The sequence below is a fragment of the Melospiza georgiana genome, chromosome 2 (genome assembly GCF_028018845.1).
Source record: "Melospiza georgiana isolate bMelGeo1 chromosome 2, bMelGeo1.pri, whole genome shotgun sequence".
Lineage (NCBI taxonomy): Eukaryota > Metazoa > Chordata > Aves > Passeriformes > Passerellidae > Melospiza > Melospiza georgiana.
Window position 1 is genome coordinate 22,930,560 of NC_080431.1, and position 15,171 is coordinate 22,945,730.

General features: G+C 39.9%; 1 protein-coding gene across 1 annotated transcript in view; it reads left to right on the forward strand.

Moving 5' to 3' along the window:
• The window catches only part of AFF3 (ALF transcription elongation factor 3), a 316,925-nt gene that overhangs the window by 290,394 nt on the left and 11,360 nt on the right, over window positions 1–15,171 (forward strand). The window contains exons 15-17 of the mRNA XM_058019201.1: window positions 9,930–9,993; window positions 12,604–12,740; window positions 14,823–14,894. Coding sequence (XP_057875184.1) covers window positions 9,930–9,993; window positions 12,604–12,740; window positions 14,823–14,894 — 273 coding nt within the window. The remainder of the gene's footprint in view (window positions 1–9,929; window positions 9,994–12,603; window positions 12,741–14,822; window positions 14,895–15,171) is intronic.

Genomic DNA, 15,171 nt, shown 5'->3' on the forward strand with positions numbered 1-15,171 from the left:
AATGCCGTATCCAGTAGTAATTTTTAGTAAGATTTCCTGGATTTTTGGTGACTTCTGACTCCATGAAGAGAACATTTTCAAGGCTACATAATAATGCTTCAAGGCATATTGAGTCCTTCTGTGATTTCACTGAATAACAGAATTCCCAATAACTGCATTTAGGAACAAAGTCTGTTGTCCTTGAAGTGCTAGGCATAGACATCCTGTGGGTGCCCAAGGGCACCCTCAAAATACTGCTTATGTGGTACATAAAGAAATAGCAGAGTGTACCCAGCTTCCCATCTTTCCTTATAACTAAATCAGAACATGCTCCTTGAGATTATTTTTTTACTTGAATTTTGAGTTATAATTTCAAACTTGGAGTGTTCTTTTTCTTCACTTACATTTATTTTTCTTCTTTTCTTGCCTTATAGGATCAAGGTAATACATCTTATACAGCATTTTTTATAAGTTCATATTTTGTTGAATGTCTCTTCCACCTCTATGGGTTTAGGTGCTACAGACACCCATCAGCTATACATTGTCCAAGGGACATACTCTGTAGTGAGATAGAATTCTCGTGTTTATTTGCCAAACAGTAAACCACATACCCAGAAAATATTCACCTGTAAAGGTGTTACATATAGAGCTTATGAAAATAACTCCCTGGCACATCTCTTTGTTTTGACTTGAACTCCAAGTGTCTCATTTTCAGTCTTCTCTTCCTTGTTATTCGTCCTTAAAGTGGAAAGAAAGAGCTCTTAGGTTGTGACTCATACATCTGGAAGTGATCTTACTTGAATTGTTCAAAATGCCTTAAGGATTCCTGAAGTATTTAGAGATACTTTTGTAGTGTTGAACACATCCTGAGGAGCACAGTTCAGGAATAAAGAGTGGCTCCTCTTTCTTCTCATCAGCAATCTAGAAAATAACTAGTCAGACCAGCACCTATGACACTACGTTCCTCACAAATTCATATGCCTACTGTGGACTGCTCTGAGTTTCTTGGCTTTAGGGGATTTCAAGACTTGGTCTGACCCTCCCAGTCTTCCTCTTCTTCCCTTCTTACTCATGGCACTGAATTTCTCACATGTGTGCTGACAATGAGAAAATAACATTAGACATGCCAGACACTGCCTCCCATGATTAGCTAATTTAGCTGCCTGCTCTCTGCAAGACCACAGGTCACCTTTAAAGGGACACTTTATGAGGGCTTGTTTTGGTAGGAAACTGATGCTTCATCAGCTCTAGCCAGAGATTTTCAGGGTATAGAATTTTTAGTCCCTATCATCAAATGAAAGCCAGAGCTGTGGACCTCTGTTGAACTTAGCGGCATACATGTCCCTCCTCTGCTCCTGTAGGCAAGTGCTTCAGCAGGCTGATGTTCATATGATTAAACTGTCTTCACTCCCCAAAACAAACCACATTCACTGTCTCCTGAGAACAGTCCCTAGCCCATGCTGTCCCCAAGCTGTGCCCAGGCATTGTCTGAGCTCAAAACTATGCCAGGGAGAATATTAGCAATTACACAGCATGGATGATCAAATGATAAAGCTGATATCCTTGCCCTCCTTATTTCACTTGCACAGGCAGAGCCAAGGAATGAATGGTTCTTTTGACAGACTCGAGTCTGAAATAGTCTCTGAATATTTTGCTACTTATGAAAGAGAATTTGTTTGTATCAATTAATTTTAATGTAGCTTTTTCGAACTCTACAGATTGACTAGAAAATAAATTCAGTCCACTGTAAATCGTAACAGTAAGCAAGGTAAGGGTCTTCTAATCAGGCTCAGCAAACACTCCTCCAGGTTCCAGAAGCAGAACTGAGTTTCACAGATGGAAGAGAACAGTCTCTTCCACTGGTCTCTCCCAGTCTTTCCTCACCTCTGCATGGTGAGCCATAAGCAGATGTCTGCAGTGCATAACGAAGACAGTCCAAACCCTGCAGCTCTTTGTGTAGTCAAAGTCTCACTGAATATGAGGAAGTCTCATCTAACTTCCCATTGTTTTGCTGTTCTACCACATCTCTGGTTCTTGTCAGAGCTTGTTTTCCTTAGGTTTTGTTTCTCTACTAATATCTACAAGTCCTTTGCAGTGTAACTGGGGGTTTGTCTGCTTGTGCTGGATCACAGAATGGTGTGGGTTTTCATCATGCTCAATTCCAGGATTCATGGATGGGATGTGGAAAAGGTAGTCTAATGCCTCTGTCTGAGGTTTAATTCCCAAGACAGCTTTGCTGTCCTTGTGGCAGTGGAAAATAACTACATACATTTGAAGAATGGGCTTCGAGTCCATTTTTAACAATATAGTTACCCAGAAGTTTCCCTTTTAGACTGAAATTGCCCTAGGGTGCAAAGGCTGTGATTCCTCAAGGATGTATTAGAGCTCTCCTGATCATTCCTTCAACATATAAAGGATATTTTCATCTTTCAGTGATGACAAACTACACTGGCAATAATCATAATCTCTTTAGAGAATCACAGGTAAACCATTCAAACTGATTTTTACCCTGAGAATACCCTGTTCATTTTGAGAACCAGCAACAAGAAGAGGGGCTGTGATAATTTAACACACATGAGGAACATCAATCCCCAAAATCCTTATCAGATGTCTTCCTGGTCTTTAGTGTCTGGTTATGATTTCTTTCAAATCCCGTGAGTACTGAAGTGTCTCAGACAGGCTACACAGGACAGGATCCTTGGATGGGGTCTTTGTTCCAGGATCACCTGCTTCTTTCAGTGTAGACACCCCATTCAGTGACTCAGGCTTCACATGTACTCTCACACAACAGTTTCACCCACACCTTGTCTTCTCCCTCATCAGAGCTGGAAACATCAGGTGGACCCTCTCCCAGAAATGTCTTTCTGCCTTTGCTTTACAGATGCTTCTTGTGAATTCAAGGTGTGGCATTTTAAAACAAAATAGATCTGGACTGCTGTGGTACTGCCCTGTCTCTGTAGGACTGATCATAAAGGCCTTCACTCCAACTGCAATTAGCTTCAACCAGAACATCTATTTAACATACACGGAAAGAGACAAAATTGTAGTTTATCTGCAAGCAAACAGTGTTTTCTACCTCTACTTTTAAAACAGGAAAGTTTATTCAAGTCCCTATTGTGAATATTTGTTTCATTCCTCTCTGTTCACTTGTACACTTTGCCCTTGTGTGTTTCAGTCTAGATATTGATTTCACATGGAAATCTTTAAGTCATGAATCTGGGTCACGCACAGGAATTTGTAGTAGATTTTGACTCTTTCTCATGTTCTCCTGTATTTCGCTACACTGACATAGTTAGTCAGGGGGATTTTGCATTTTTGCCAAAATAGGAGTCCCCACTCACTTTTATCCTTCTGCATTTTATTTCCATTAGATGCCAGGCTTTAATTTTGCCTGCTATTTTTTGCAACAGTAACTCCCTCTCTAGGTATCTGTACTATTCATCTATTCATCTTATCTAAGCTATTGACCTTGTTATACTAAACCCAACAAGATAGTAGTTGTGTAGTTGTGTGATTGGGTAAATTTTTCTCACATTTTGGACCAACTCCAATCAGATCCTTTGTTCCTATCTTTCTGAAATGCCTACAGTACTATATTTAAATGGCTCAAGATTTATCTCCTGGCCCTCTCCACTTGCATGCTCCTCTGCTGAACTTCCAGGCTTGCTGGGTCTGCCAGAATGACCATGAGACTTCCATAGAGCTGGGTGCCCAATTTGGCAGTGCCGTGGGCTCTCCCTCAGCCTATGTGCCACTATGTGTGCCATGCCTCAGACACAGCAGTGCCACATCCCATAAAACAGCATTTATTTCAAGTGGTAGAATGGGCAGGAGGCTATGATCCATCAGGGGAGGGCACTATTTTGTATAGTAGCACCTGCTGAGCTTTGTCATTCACCCAAAGATGAACACCCTTATTTATGACCCAGCATGTCAAACAAGCTCCTGACACATCCTGTTACAACAGCAAATAGGCTGTGTACACCTGCCTTTCATGTTATGTGGTTTTCCTGCTCTTAAAGGATTTTCTTCTTCTCCTAGACAGAAAGTTCAGGGCATACTGGCACAGCTTCAAAACTGCTCGTGAGTTCACTCTGGCTAGCTAATTTCTTCTGATTTGCCCCTAGCTCTGATCATATTTTAAAGTTGCTCATTTTGCTGCTCTACTCCTTTCCAACACATTCATTTTTTAGGGTTTAGATTACTAAAGTTGTGAAACTGCTCCTATATTTAGAATGATGATTTAAGCTGCTTTCACTATATGCAATTGTTGTACACTGAGGAAGCACTAGCTTGTTTTTTTTACAACACTTCAGCAGTATTATCTCTGAAGGGTATTAAAATATGCACTTGGCTGCATTTATGATGTTTAATTGAACTTTTATTAGGTTTTTTTAATGTATCCTCATAAAGCACCATACAACAGTAAGAAATAATGTACAAGTGGTAGATTATGTAAATGAAGCAGAAAATGCTATAGTTTAGTATTTAGTTCATATAAAATATAAAAATTAGATGAAAAATGTGGTTTTGAATGCAGTATAATTAAAATTGTATATTGGAGTCTAAGCTACACCATGCTCTGTAAATACCAGTGGCTCTCCTGACTTCCAATGAGATTTTGCAGAGGATGCTGATAAATTACTATACAAAGTAAGGCTTTTATTGATTCACTTTGTTTGATTCTCTTCCCATTTTTTTATTGCATGAGTTTACACTTTTGCAATTATCCACTAAACTGGAGTAAATTAAATTCAGAGGAGGCAACAGAAGACAAAGGTGGCAGAGATGCACTGTAATGGCACAGAGCTAAATAGGATGAGAGAAACATACACAGACAGGCATTCACCTGGGTAGTGGTGACACCACTCTTAGGAGCTCAACAGACTGGAAATTCTGAAAGGCTGCTTCTGGCAGAGGAGTAATTCCAATGCCTGCAGCCATCTCACCTCACGCTGGGATCCCGCGCAACATAACAAGCAATGGATACGCTGCCCTTCCTGCTGGTTTTCAACAAGCTCCCAGGGAAAGCGGTGCCAAGGCGAGTGAGAGAAGTACTGGACAGTAGTGGATTGTTTGATAAATTTCATCCTGGATTCAGCCACAGCCATGCTACTGAGGCTGCCCTTGTCAAAGTCATAAATGGTTTGAATGCCACTGCTGAAAAGGAAGCCTGGCCTTGTTTGTACTATCAGATCTAGCCGTGGGGGGGTTGTTCTGTAAAAGGCTGGATTCTGTTGCAGTGCCTAGGTGACTGCCTAGTGTTGACTGAGAATGCGTTGAAATCGTTCCAGCGGTACTTGATTGCTTTCCCCAATCAACAGAGTAGGGTAAATTCTCCTCGAGAGCAGCCAGTTTCACATAATGACACTTGATCCCAGGGAGAATTCACCAGCAGCCTGACTTAGCTGGCTCTAATGCTCTACGCTCTTTCTCTTGCCATTCAGAGAGATATATGAGATGCATTACAGCAGTGTATTAGAACTCCTTTTTGGCTTTGTTGAAGAGGACTATATTTCTAAAAGTACCAACAATCAGATATTCACAAACGAAAGACTTTCTTGTGCAGTTTAATAGAGATAAAACATTTGTTTCTACCTGTTAATTTGAAGTCAGACTTCTTTTTAATTTTTTTTTAACGAGAGGTCTGAATTCTGTTTGTAAATCTGGAGTGAAAGTGCTGATGCCAATAGATTCATATAGTTGTAACTAAAGAGGAGAATGTGACCCAATTGTCTGAAAACCAGAAGTCACTGAATAAGTTCCCTTGCAACTTCAGTTTACATTCATGACCAGTAAACATAGAGTCTCCAGTGCTGCTTCTGCTACTCACAGGCACTCCAGTTCTACCAGTAGCCTGGTACCAGAATTTTTTTTTATTCTCTTGGTTCTCTGGCTGTGGCAAGGATGCGGTCTGCACGTGGGTTGAAATTTTTTTCTGTTCTCTCATTTCTCCGGCTATAGCAAGGCTGTGATCTGCAGGGGGATTGCAAAGTTGAGACCAAAGACCTAAAAAAGGTTTTAGCCACAGATCTTTCTGAATCTCATCAGTGGGAAAACACACTTACTTTTCCTCAAGATGCCTCTCATCAATAACATATAGTATCTGAAATTAGCATCCAGTGAGATTACCTCTAAAATCTCCAGTCTGAGATTATCACCAACATAACTAAATAGGTCAAGCTGCAGAGGAGATTTGCAGGGACCTTCATGTTTGTAGCAGGCATGGGTTCTTGGTCACTATAACTTCAGAATCTTTAAAATCAGAATATGGCTAACAACTTTCATAGATAAAAAATATGCAGTATGCAAAAGAGCAATCCAGAATAATTAATTTGTGCATCAATTTTCTCATGTGTCTGCATATGTCCATGAGCTCGGGCTGCCTCTTATCTTCAAGGAGCCCATAAAAGAGAGTGTTTTTCTTTTTTTTTACTTCATGACATAATAATTTAAACTAGCATCCTGAATGTAAAAAGACAGATTATGTTCATGAGCAGTGAGAAGCTAAACAAAACTGAACTTGAAACCCCTTTAACTCTCATAAAAAAAAAAAACCAGTAAATAATTAAATTAAGCACTCCTTTTTGTTACTAAAATGAAACAAAAACATACATTGAATCTATTGGACATTTCAGCTTCCCATTTGCACCTAACATGCACATCAGTTATCTGCGTAGAAAGGTCATTAACATGGAGCAATAAATTGAAGAATAGTATTTCATAGGTGGCATAAAGATATCAGAATTTGACTTGGCATGTTTATTAACAATACTGAACAAGTTCTGTTTAGGAAGCTAATAAAAATTATACCCTATCCATTTTTTCCCAATGCATCTTAATTTCTGCTAGGCATGTCCTGATTTTTAAATCAATCTTATATTTTTCCTATGGAAATACCTAAATGTTCACATGGAGAATATATTTATGCTTTGCTTTAAAATGGCATTTTAATAGCTTCTTTTTTTATATTAGATTTTGCAAGTAGCTTGGTACAAACCAATGATTTCAGTTTCTGTGTTATGCTTAACCATCCCATAGCAGGGCCCTCAATGCAAGTCTCCTTGGTTCAGGATCTCCTGCTAATAATACCTTCATTGCTAATCATAACTCAGGAGAATAAATCCTGCTGCAAGTTGAAAGCCATTTTACAATTAACGTATAAATAAGTCGACCATAATTACATTGTGTTATCTCACTTTGTTTTTACAGCCTCTTACCATGTTTCAGACGAGAAAATTAGGCATGTAGTGCTGGGTGACAAACAGGAGGGAATATTTGAGAGGATGTATTTCAATGGCCTGAGTTTGACAGGCTCATATAAAAGTTCATCACTTTCATCATTTCAGAGAGATGAGACTTGGTTTGTTGATTTGTTCTACTTGGCTTTGCTTTTTGCTCTTCATAGTAAACCACCTTCCCTAGGTCATTGCACAAGACAAAGAGAGACAGAACTTAACATTTTTTTAAGAATTCTTTCAGTGTTTCTGAAAGCATAGCTATTTTTCTGCATCAAGCTAAGACTGTTTCAATGTGTAATATTTTATAATAGACCAAGACCAGTTTCAGATGGTTCTTCTTATTAAGAATGTCTTCTGGGGCATAGTATTTGCATTGGCAGTAGATTATGAGATACTAGGACACAAACCTGTCTAGTCCCCTTTCTGACCTAGCTGGTAGAGTAAGCTGGGGTGAAATTTCACTCTGCAGAGAATAGTATTTAACAGAAAGTTGGAACAAAGGAACTGCTTTTCATATCTACAAGGTTTTTAGGACAGAAATCATTCTAAATTAGCCAGACTTTGAATTTCATTTCTATCTAGTTATATTTAGCGTTTCTTCTCTTCAAAATAAGGTTGAGTAACTTCCTCTGATGCAATAAAATGTCCTTAAAACCATGTGCACATAAATAGAAGGAAACAGACTGAGTAAATCTACTGTTCAAATAGCCTTATGTTCTTGAGGAGGTTATACAGCTCCCCTCTTCTGTCAAGAGGTTCCTCATGCTCCCACTTACCTCAGTTATGGATCTGAGCATGTTTTTACTGCTATGAGCACAAATGTTTTACTCATCCATCCCACTTCACTTTTTAGATCTGCATCTTCTCTGACTTACACAAAACATTTTGTTGAATACATGTGCTCAGAAATCCCAATTTCAAGGGAAAAAATTTAGGAATATGAATTTTTTGGGCTGGGATAGTCTCAAGGCCATTTCTGCCTCTCACCCCTCACCTCCAAGAGGGAAGTTGGGGTTGCACAAGGAGTTGGGAGGGGACACAGCTGGGACAGCTGACCCCTGCTGACCACACCATGGTGTCATGCTTGGCATATAAAGCTGAGAGAAGAAAAAGAAGGGGTGAATATTTGGAATGGTGGCATTTATCTGCCCAAGTTACTGTTTATCACATTGAAACCCTTCTTTCCATGCAGTGGCTAAACACCTGCCTGCCCTTGGGAAGAAGATGATTTCCTTGTTCTCCTTTGCTTTATCTGTTAGTCTGTCTTTATCTATATGTGCAAGATTTCTTACTTTACTCTTGCATGCTTTTACTCTCCTGATTCTCTCCCCCATCCCGCAGAAGTGAGTGAGTGAGTGAGTGAGTGAGTGAGTGAGTGAGTGAGTGAGTGAGTGAGTGAGTGAGTGAGTGGAGCTGAGCTGCCTATTGGAGTTAACATACAACAGATTGCTGAGTGGCAATAATAACATATTGTTTACAACACCAAGCTCTTAAAAGCATGAGCAGTAAAAACATCAGAATTCAAACTCCAAATACTTGGGAAAATCTCATTTTGTTGAGATGAGGACAAAGGAATGATACTCTAGTCAATATTAAGAAAACTATTTTGCAAGTCAAAACTTTCCTCCCTGAGAGAGACAAGGATGTAGTAACCACAATATAAGCTGAGAAGAACCAGGGCATATTTTAGCTTAGTAGAGAAAGAAGGTCAGCTCCCATGTACATGAGACAGGAAGAATCTGCAGGGTCAGGAAATGTGAAGACTTTTATGAGAGGCAATGACTGAAGATGCAAGGCTATGGTCTGAAATGACACAGCAAACAGCACTGTGGCTGCTCTCCACAGTGACTTATAAAGGTGCCATAGGGAGAACTTGTGGGAGGAGATGAAGAAATTAGCTTCAGCCATGAGGAGCTCACTGACGGGGCGACACAGAGACATCAGTTTGTTTCCATTTTGAATGACAGTGGATAAATCTGGTTACAAATGCACTTGTGAATTTGAGGACAGAAACAGAAGCTGAATTTGTGCCTTGCAGTCAGTGGGTCAGATAGGTTAAGGAAGGGATGGAATCTCCCAGGTGTGTTTGAGGAGAAATCAGTGGAGAAATTGGCATGAGGAATGCCAGTGGAATTGCAGCAGGTGGCTCAGCACTGTGTCAGAGATGAACTCCAGGAAGCAAAAGTAAACAGTACTCAGCATGCTTACAGATAAGAGGGACAAGAGTGAGATGTAGCTGTGGAGGCAAGCAGGTTCAGTGTGTGTTTTCAGAGTGGAGAGATTAAACACACACTTGTTTTGAGAGGAGGGAGAAGCCAAGGCAAATAACAATGTACATAGAGGACTAGAAAAAGAGGCAAGCAAGCACCAGGGAGAGGAGAAGACAGAATGTCTTGTTCTGCTTAACGCCTGTATCCATTTTGCAGATCAGAACTGCACTAATTTGGGAAGCAGTTTATATAATCCATAAAAATGCATTTTATTAGCCTTTCTTTACTTGAATCACTGACTTCTAAAGAATGAGAACAGCCATAAATGCTATTGTCTCCACAGGCAGCAATTTGAAAATAGAAGATGCATGGTTACACGATGAGTGTATTTTCTTCATAAAAAATGTTTGCAAATCAGGTTTCAAATAAGGGAAAAACAACCTTAAAATATTCTGCACTTCAGAAAATAATAAAATGTCTTCTTATTTTCCCCTGGTAGACCACGCAATGCAGATTACTTTATGCAGGAAGCTAAACGGAAGAAGCATAAAGCAGATGCAATGGTGAGAACATTTTCTTTCCAGTTACATTGCTCCAAATAATTTTTGTAATGCAGTTTCTTCATCAGTGCAGTATTCCTGGGGTAATTATAAAATCTATTATAAGGATGGCTAGGCTTGTTAAATTAAGAAATGTTTATATAATCAAATGTTCATAGACCAATAAACTATGACTTAACAAATAATGACTTACTGAGATAAAGGCCTGGATAAATAAAACTTTCCATTTATCCCTTTGCTTTAATTAGTAACTATAGTAATGGAGGCTGCATAAAGGATCCACATACCTATCATCTCAGTTTAACTAGCTGGCTAGGTCCTATAATTGCATCTCACTCCAAATTTGGTCTGGTAGCTGAGGTATTTGCACTTTTTTTTAAAGAGCTTTGGCTTTTCAGTGCCAAAAGAATCCTGGTTTCATGGCAGATGTTTCCCAACATAATCACACAAAGAATTTTTGTAACCCTAGAGGAACACCTAGCACACAAAGTACTGTTGCAACAAATAGATTCTTCACCCTGGCTTTGACCTGTCTAAAAATGTAGCCAGAAAGAAAAAGGGGAATCTGAGGTTATACAGAGCACTAAAGAGATGCTTGTCTTTCCAAACAAATGGGCGCAACAAAATATGCAATGCTGCAGCAGAGCTCTGCTTAGCTGTCCCTCAGTTCTCTCCAAGGCTGTGTTTGTCCAGTGCCACAGATGAGCCAGCACAACATGAGGTCTTTGGGATGGCAGTATATGGGGTGGGACCCTGCATTAGGGTGGCTGCGTTGCAGGTGGGGGTAACTGCTTTCCTGTCTTGCTCTGTCAGACAGACCCTTTGCTCTCATACCATCAGGAAAGACGAAAGGTTTTTCTCAGCTGTGCAGAATGTAGAAAAGCCAAGGAAGCAGAGGCAGGTCCTTAATTTAGAACACTAACACCGAGTTTTACACTCTACCTGAGTTTATTAGCACAAATTTTTGTGGTTTATTCAGTTCCATATTACCCTAAAGTGAGTCTTAAAATCAGAAAATATTGTGGAGAAGTACAAATGGTGCATTTTAGTGTGTTGCTTTAAACAGAATGGAAAGGATCACTTAATATGCAAAGGAAATTATTAGCCTGGAGAGAAATGTTTTTATGGTAGACTCCCAGAAAGTGGAGTTGCCAGCATTATTCTCTGCTGTGCCACAAGTTTGCTGCATGAAAGTCACCTAGGCACGATTTGAATAGCTTTCTGTCAGTATCAGGTGGTTGAAATATCCTCCACGTTCAGCTTCCCTACACAGTGGACCAGCACCTTACTTACAACTTTAAACAGCCCTTTGCACGTGCTTCCTCTCCCTCCCTGGCTGTGCAGGCATCCTGGGGAAAATGCCATATTGCCAAAGTGCCTCCAGGCACTTTGAATCACCTTGCTGGGCTCGACACCTCCTACTTTGGCACTGCATACCTGACACAGGCACTCACAGTGAGCAGCTTGAAAATTACTCTAAGTCTCTCTGCTCCTCAGTCCCCCATCTGTGAAATTGGGATAATAGCACTTCCACCCGCACCGGAGCATCAGGGGGAGAAATATAATAAAAAGTTTGTGAAGTTCTCTGGTATGATCGCAGTGGGAGTCATATAAGAACCTAAAATAGGTTGAAGCTAGTGTGCCATTCCAAAGTTACTATTTAAAATCTTTATCCCTTGGAAAAGAATAAGGTCCATTAACCTTTCACTGCGTGCATCAGATTTCAACCAAATGCATCCAGTCCATTAATGGGCTTTATGTACCGCAGGAGTTCTGACTGAAGGAGAGAGAAGTCAGGACAGAGAGGTATTAGTATGATTCATCTCTCTCTTCCCTTCAAAAATGGAATTCTGAGGGCAGATAAGTGGCATGTAAGTGTACACATATGAACATTAGATGCATGTTTGCATATGCAGTGTTACTGAGGACAGGCACATATATGCACATTAGTGCACAAATACACACACAAAGTACCAAAAATAGGAGAAGAAACAGGGCAAGGAAGGAGGATGGCAGAAGATGCTGAGGGAGCAGAGCAGTCCCTGAAAGAGGAGGAGGATATAGAAAGCAAATTCCTGACAAGAGGAGAACAATGCTGAAAATGGTAGGGATAAAGAAGACAGGAGAACAGAGATGAGCCTTTGTATAAGAGTTAGTAGTCAAAGTATTTAATTCTCCTGTCTTAGTTATGATATCTGTTACCGTTCTTTGTTGAGTAATAAAAAACTACACTTGCAAAGATGTGTGAAACCCTTTTTAATGAAAGATGAAAGCTGAAACAAAAGGCAGAATGAGTTTGTGGAATTTCCAGCACTGGAAGAGCTTTAACAAACACAGTTGGGAATGTCCTAGGCACAGCTGACCCTTCTTTGGACACAAGAGTGTGGAACAAATAATATCTCGGAGCCTCTGCTAGCTCTATTTTCTGTATCTTATGGTTTTCACTGATGCACAGAGTTTAATGGGTATTAGCTTTCTCACAGGAAAAATAGTGCAGCTGAAGATATATCAACTTGTGTCAAGTTTACAGTACTTGTCGAGAAAGTCCCATCAAATGTAACAATATCTTGATGATTATGCTACATCTCTGTGACCTTATTTTTTTCTCTCTAGGTGGAGAAGTTTGGAAAGGCACTGAATTATGCAGAAGCAGCACTATCGTTTATTGAGTGTGGAAATGCAATGGAACAAGGCCCAATGGAATCCAAATCCCCTTACACCATGTATTCAGAGACAGTTGAACTCATCAGGTAGGAAAGGAAGGCGATGACCCCAGGGGTTACTCTGTGCAAACATGATCATCTGCATTATCACCTATTTGCGTACATGCAGTAAAAGGGTAGAAGTGAACTCCTTACAAGGGCCTGGTTATTCATATGTAATGTATATGTTTTATCTGTGGTTTCTTTGGAAATTAAATCAAGTAACTGTCAAGAATGAAAAAAAAAAAAAAAAAAAAAAAAAGAAACAAACAAAAACACGAACAAAAAACCCTAGAGGTTTTCCTATTACTTGAGTTGCAAATTACTTCAAGAGTTTCATGATATAAATCCTGAACTACTCAGTGAAAGAAACCAGTAACCCATAATAACAAAACATTTTCATGGAGTGGTAACTTGAAAAATATTGCAACACATGTAAGATTGCTGTTTAAAGATTACCTGAAGGAAGATGTGAATAATGATAGAAAAATGGACACTAAGTCCGTTTGATATGTGTGCTCTAATGTAGTCAGTGAAGTCAGAAGCACAGCTCACCTCAGAGCCACCCCTACCTTTAGTCACCTTCATGGCTCTCCAAACAGGGCAGTCTAGAATTCAGTGCCATCCACAGTCCCTCTGAAGTATATCTCTTAAGTCCTTTAGTCCATTATAGCTGGTACTTAACATTATTGGCAGTGTCATTGCTAGAGAAAACAAAGGTTAGAACCATTGCAGCAGCTGAGGGACTCTGCAAGAGAATGACCCCAGACACACTAGTGGAGACATCTGCACTGACAGTGACCATGGTATCATTCCTCAGGACACTCAACCATGCAGTTCCATCCAGTCAGGATTAAGCTCATAGGAAATAATACATTTTCATTTTTAATCATATCCATAATGAGTCAGAGCTTCTAAAACAAAAGCATTCTTTTGGACTTAGTGTTGATGTGAAGATTTTCTCGCATGTTAATAATTCCACTGGCATTTTGTTCCACTTAAGGCTGTCTTCTCATGCATTTCAGTGGATTGAGGCCAGCTTTCTGACTGGAAAGCTATTGAAAAAAAATCAAATACTTCTTTTTCTGTAAGAGAATTGTACATTCCATCTCTGCAATTTTTCCTTCCTTTTTTTTCCCATCTCTGTAATTCCTCCCTTCTTTTTTTTTTTTTTTTTTTTTTTTTTCCCAAAAGGCAGAAAGCTCTTTCTTTGTCTGCCCTGTCTTTTCTCATGGTAGTAAATATATGGTCCTAACTCTGGAAATGAATTTTGCTTGCAGATGCATAGCTTTCAATAATGTGTATAGCTGTGGCCGTGTTGTAATGTGAATTGCTGTTGATCTCGCTGCAACTCAGAAAAATAAGTGGTTTGCTAGGTATGCCTGTAGAAGCAAAATTTTCATACTGAATCTTTGCACAGATATCAGAATTAGAGTTTGAAAGCAAAGGTAAGAAAAAATCACAAGCAGCTAATTATGGGGAACAGGTATTTTTCTGGAAGTGAGCCCAGAAGCGCTGTGTGTTGTTCTAACCTTGTCTGTTGTTCAGGTATTCAGCTGGAAGCTGAGATTTCCAGAAACCAATTTGTGTTTGCATAGCACATGAAACACCAGTGCTACCTCTGTGGATCTTTAATATTTATAGAGTTTGAATGTAATGTCATGTGAGCAAAAATAGCTCTGAGCCACATGTTCCCCCTCTGCCATGCTGTGCTCGGAGGAGCAAATCTGGGTAGACACACTCAGAACTGGCAGGGTGAGGTCAGCACCAGCTTCCAGGCAGGCTGTCTGCCTTCAAAAGCTCCAAAGCCCTTTCTGCATGAACTCTGTGTGACTGGGTCTCTGCAGCAGCAGAGGTTATTTTGGTAGGACAGTGTCACCTCGCCAGCTAGGCTCCCCTCTGGACTGATGGATGATCAAGGGGGTTCACGGCTGTTTAAAGAGTGCACGGATGCACTGCTAATGACGAAACAGCTCTGAAACACAACCAGGAAAAACACATGTATGGCTGGTAACTTGAACAAATATGTATAAAGGGGCAGAGCAAACTACATTGGCCAGCATAGCTCTCTGATCAGTAATACAAAGCTGTCTCAGTTAACTCACATTGGCTTTTTTCTTCTTGCTTAAGGTATGCAGTGAGACTAAAAACCCACTCAGGCCCCAACGCCACACCAGAAGACAAACAGCTGGCAGCATTATGGTTAGTAGATCAAGCTTTCCTCAAAAGGCTTCTTTTCTCCAGTGAGCCAGTTCTTGAAAATCAGATGTTGGATGCAGCCAGATAGAATTATGTTCTCTATTGAAATTAAGAGAATCCTTTCTTCTCTGGGAAGGTCCAGCCCTTGTATCACTGTACCAAGTCTGCATTCTGTCTCTGTAAATAAGCAATTCATACGTATTTATTGATTGTGACAGTTTGGCTATGGTACGTCAGTGTAATTAATTTTTAAATGCCTGATGGTTTGTTGTTTTTATGA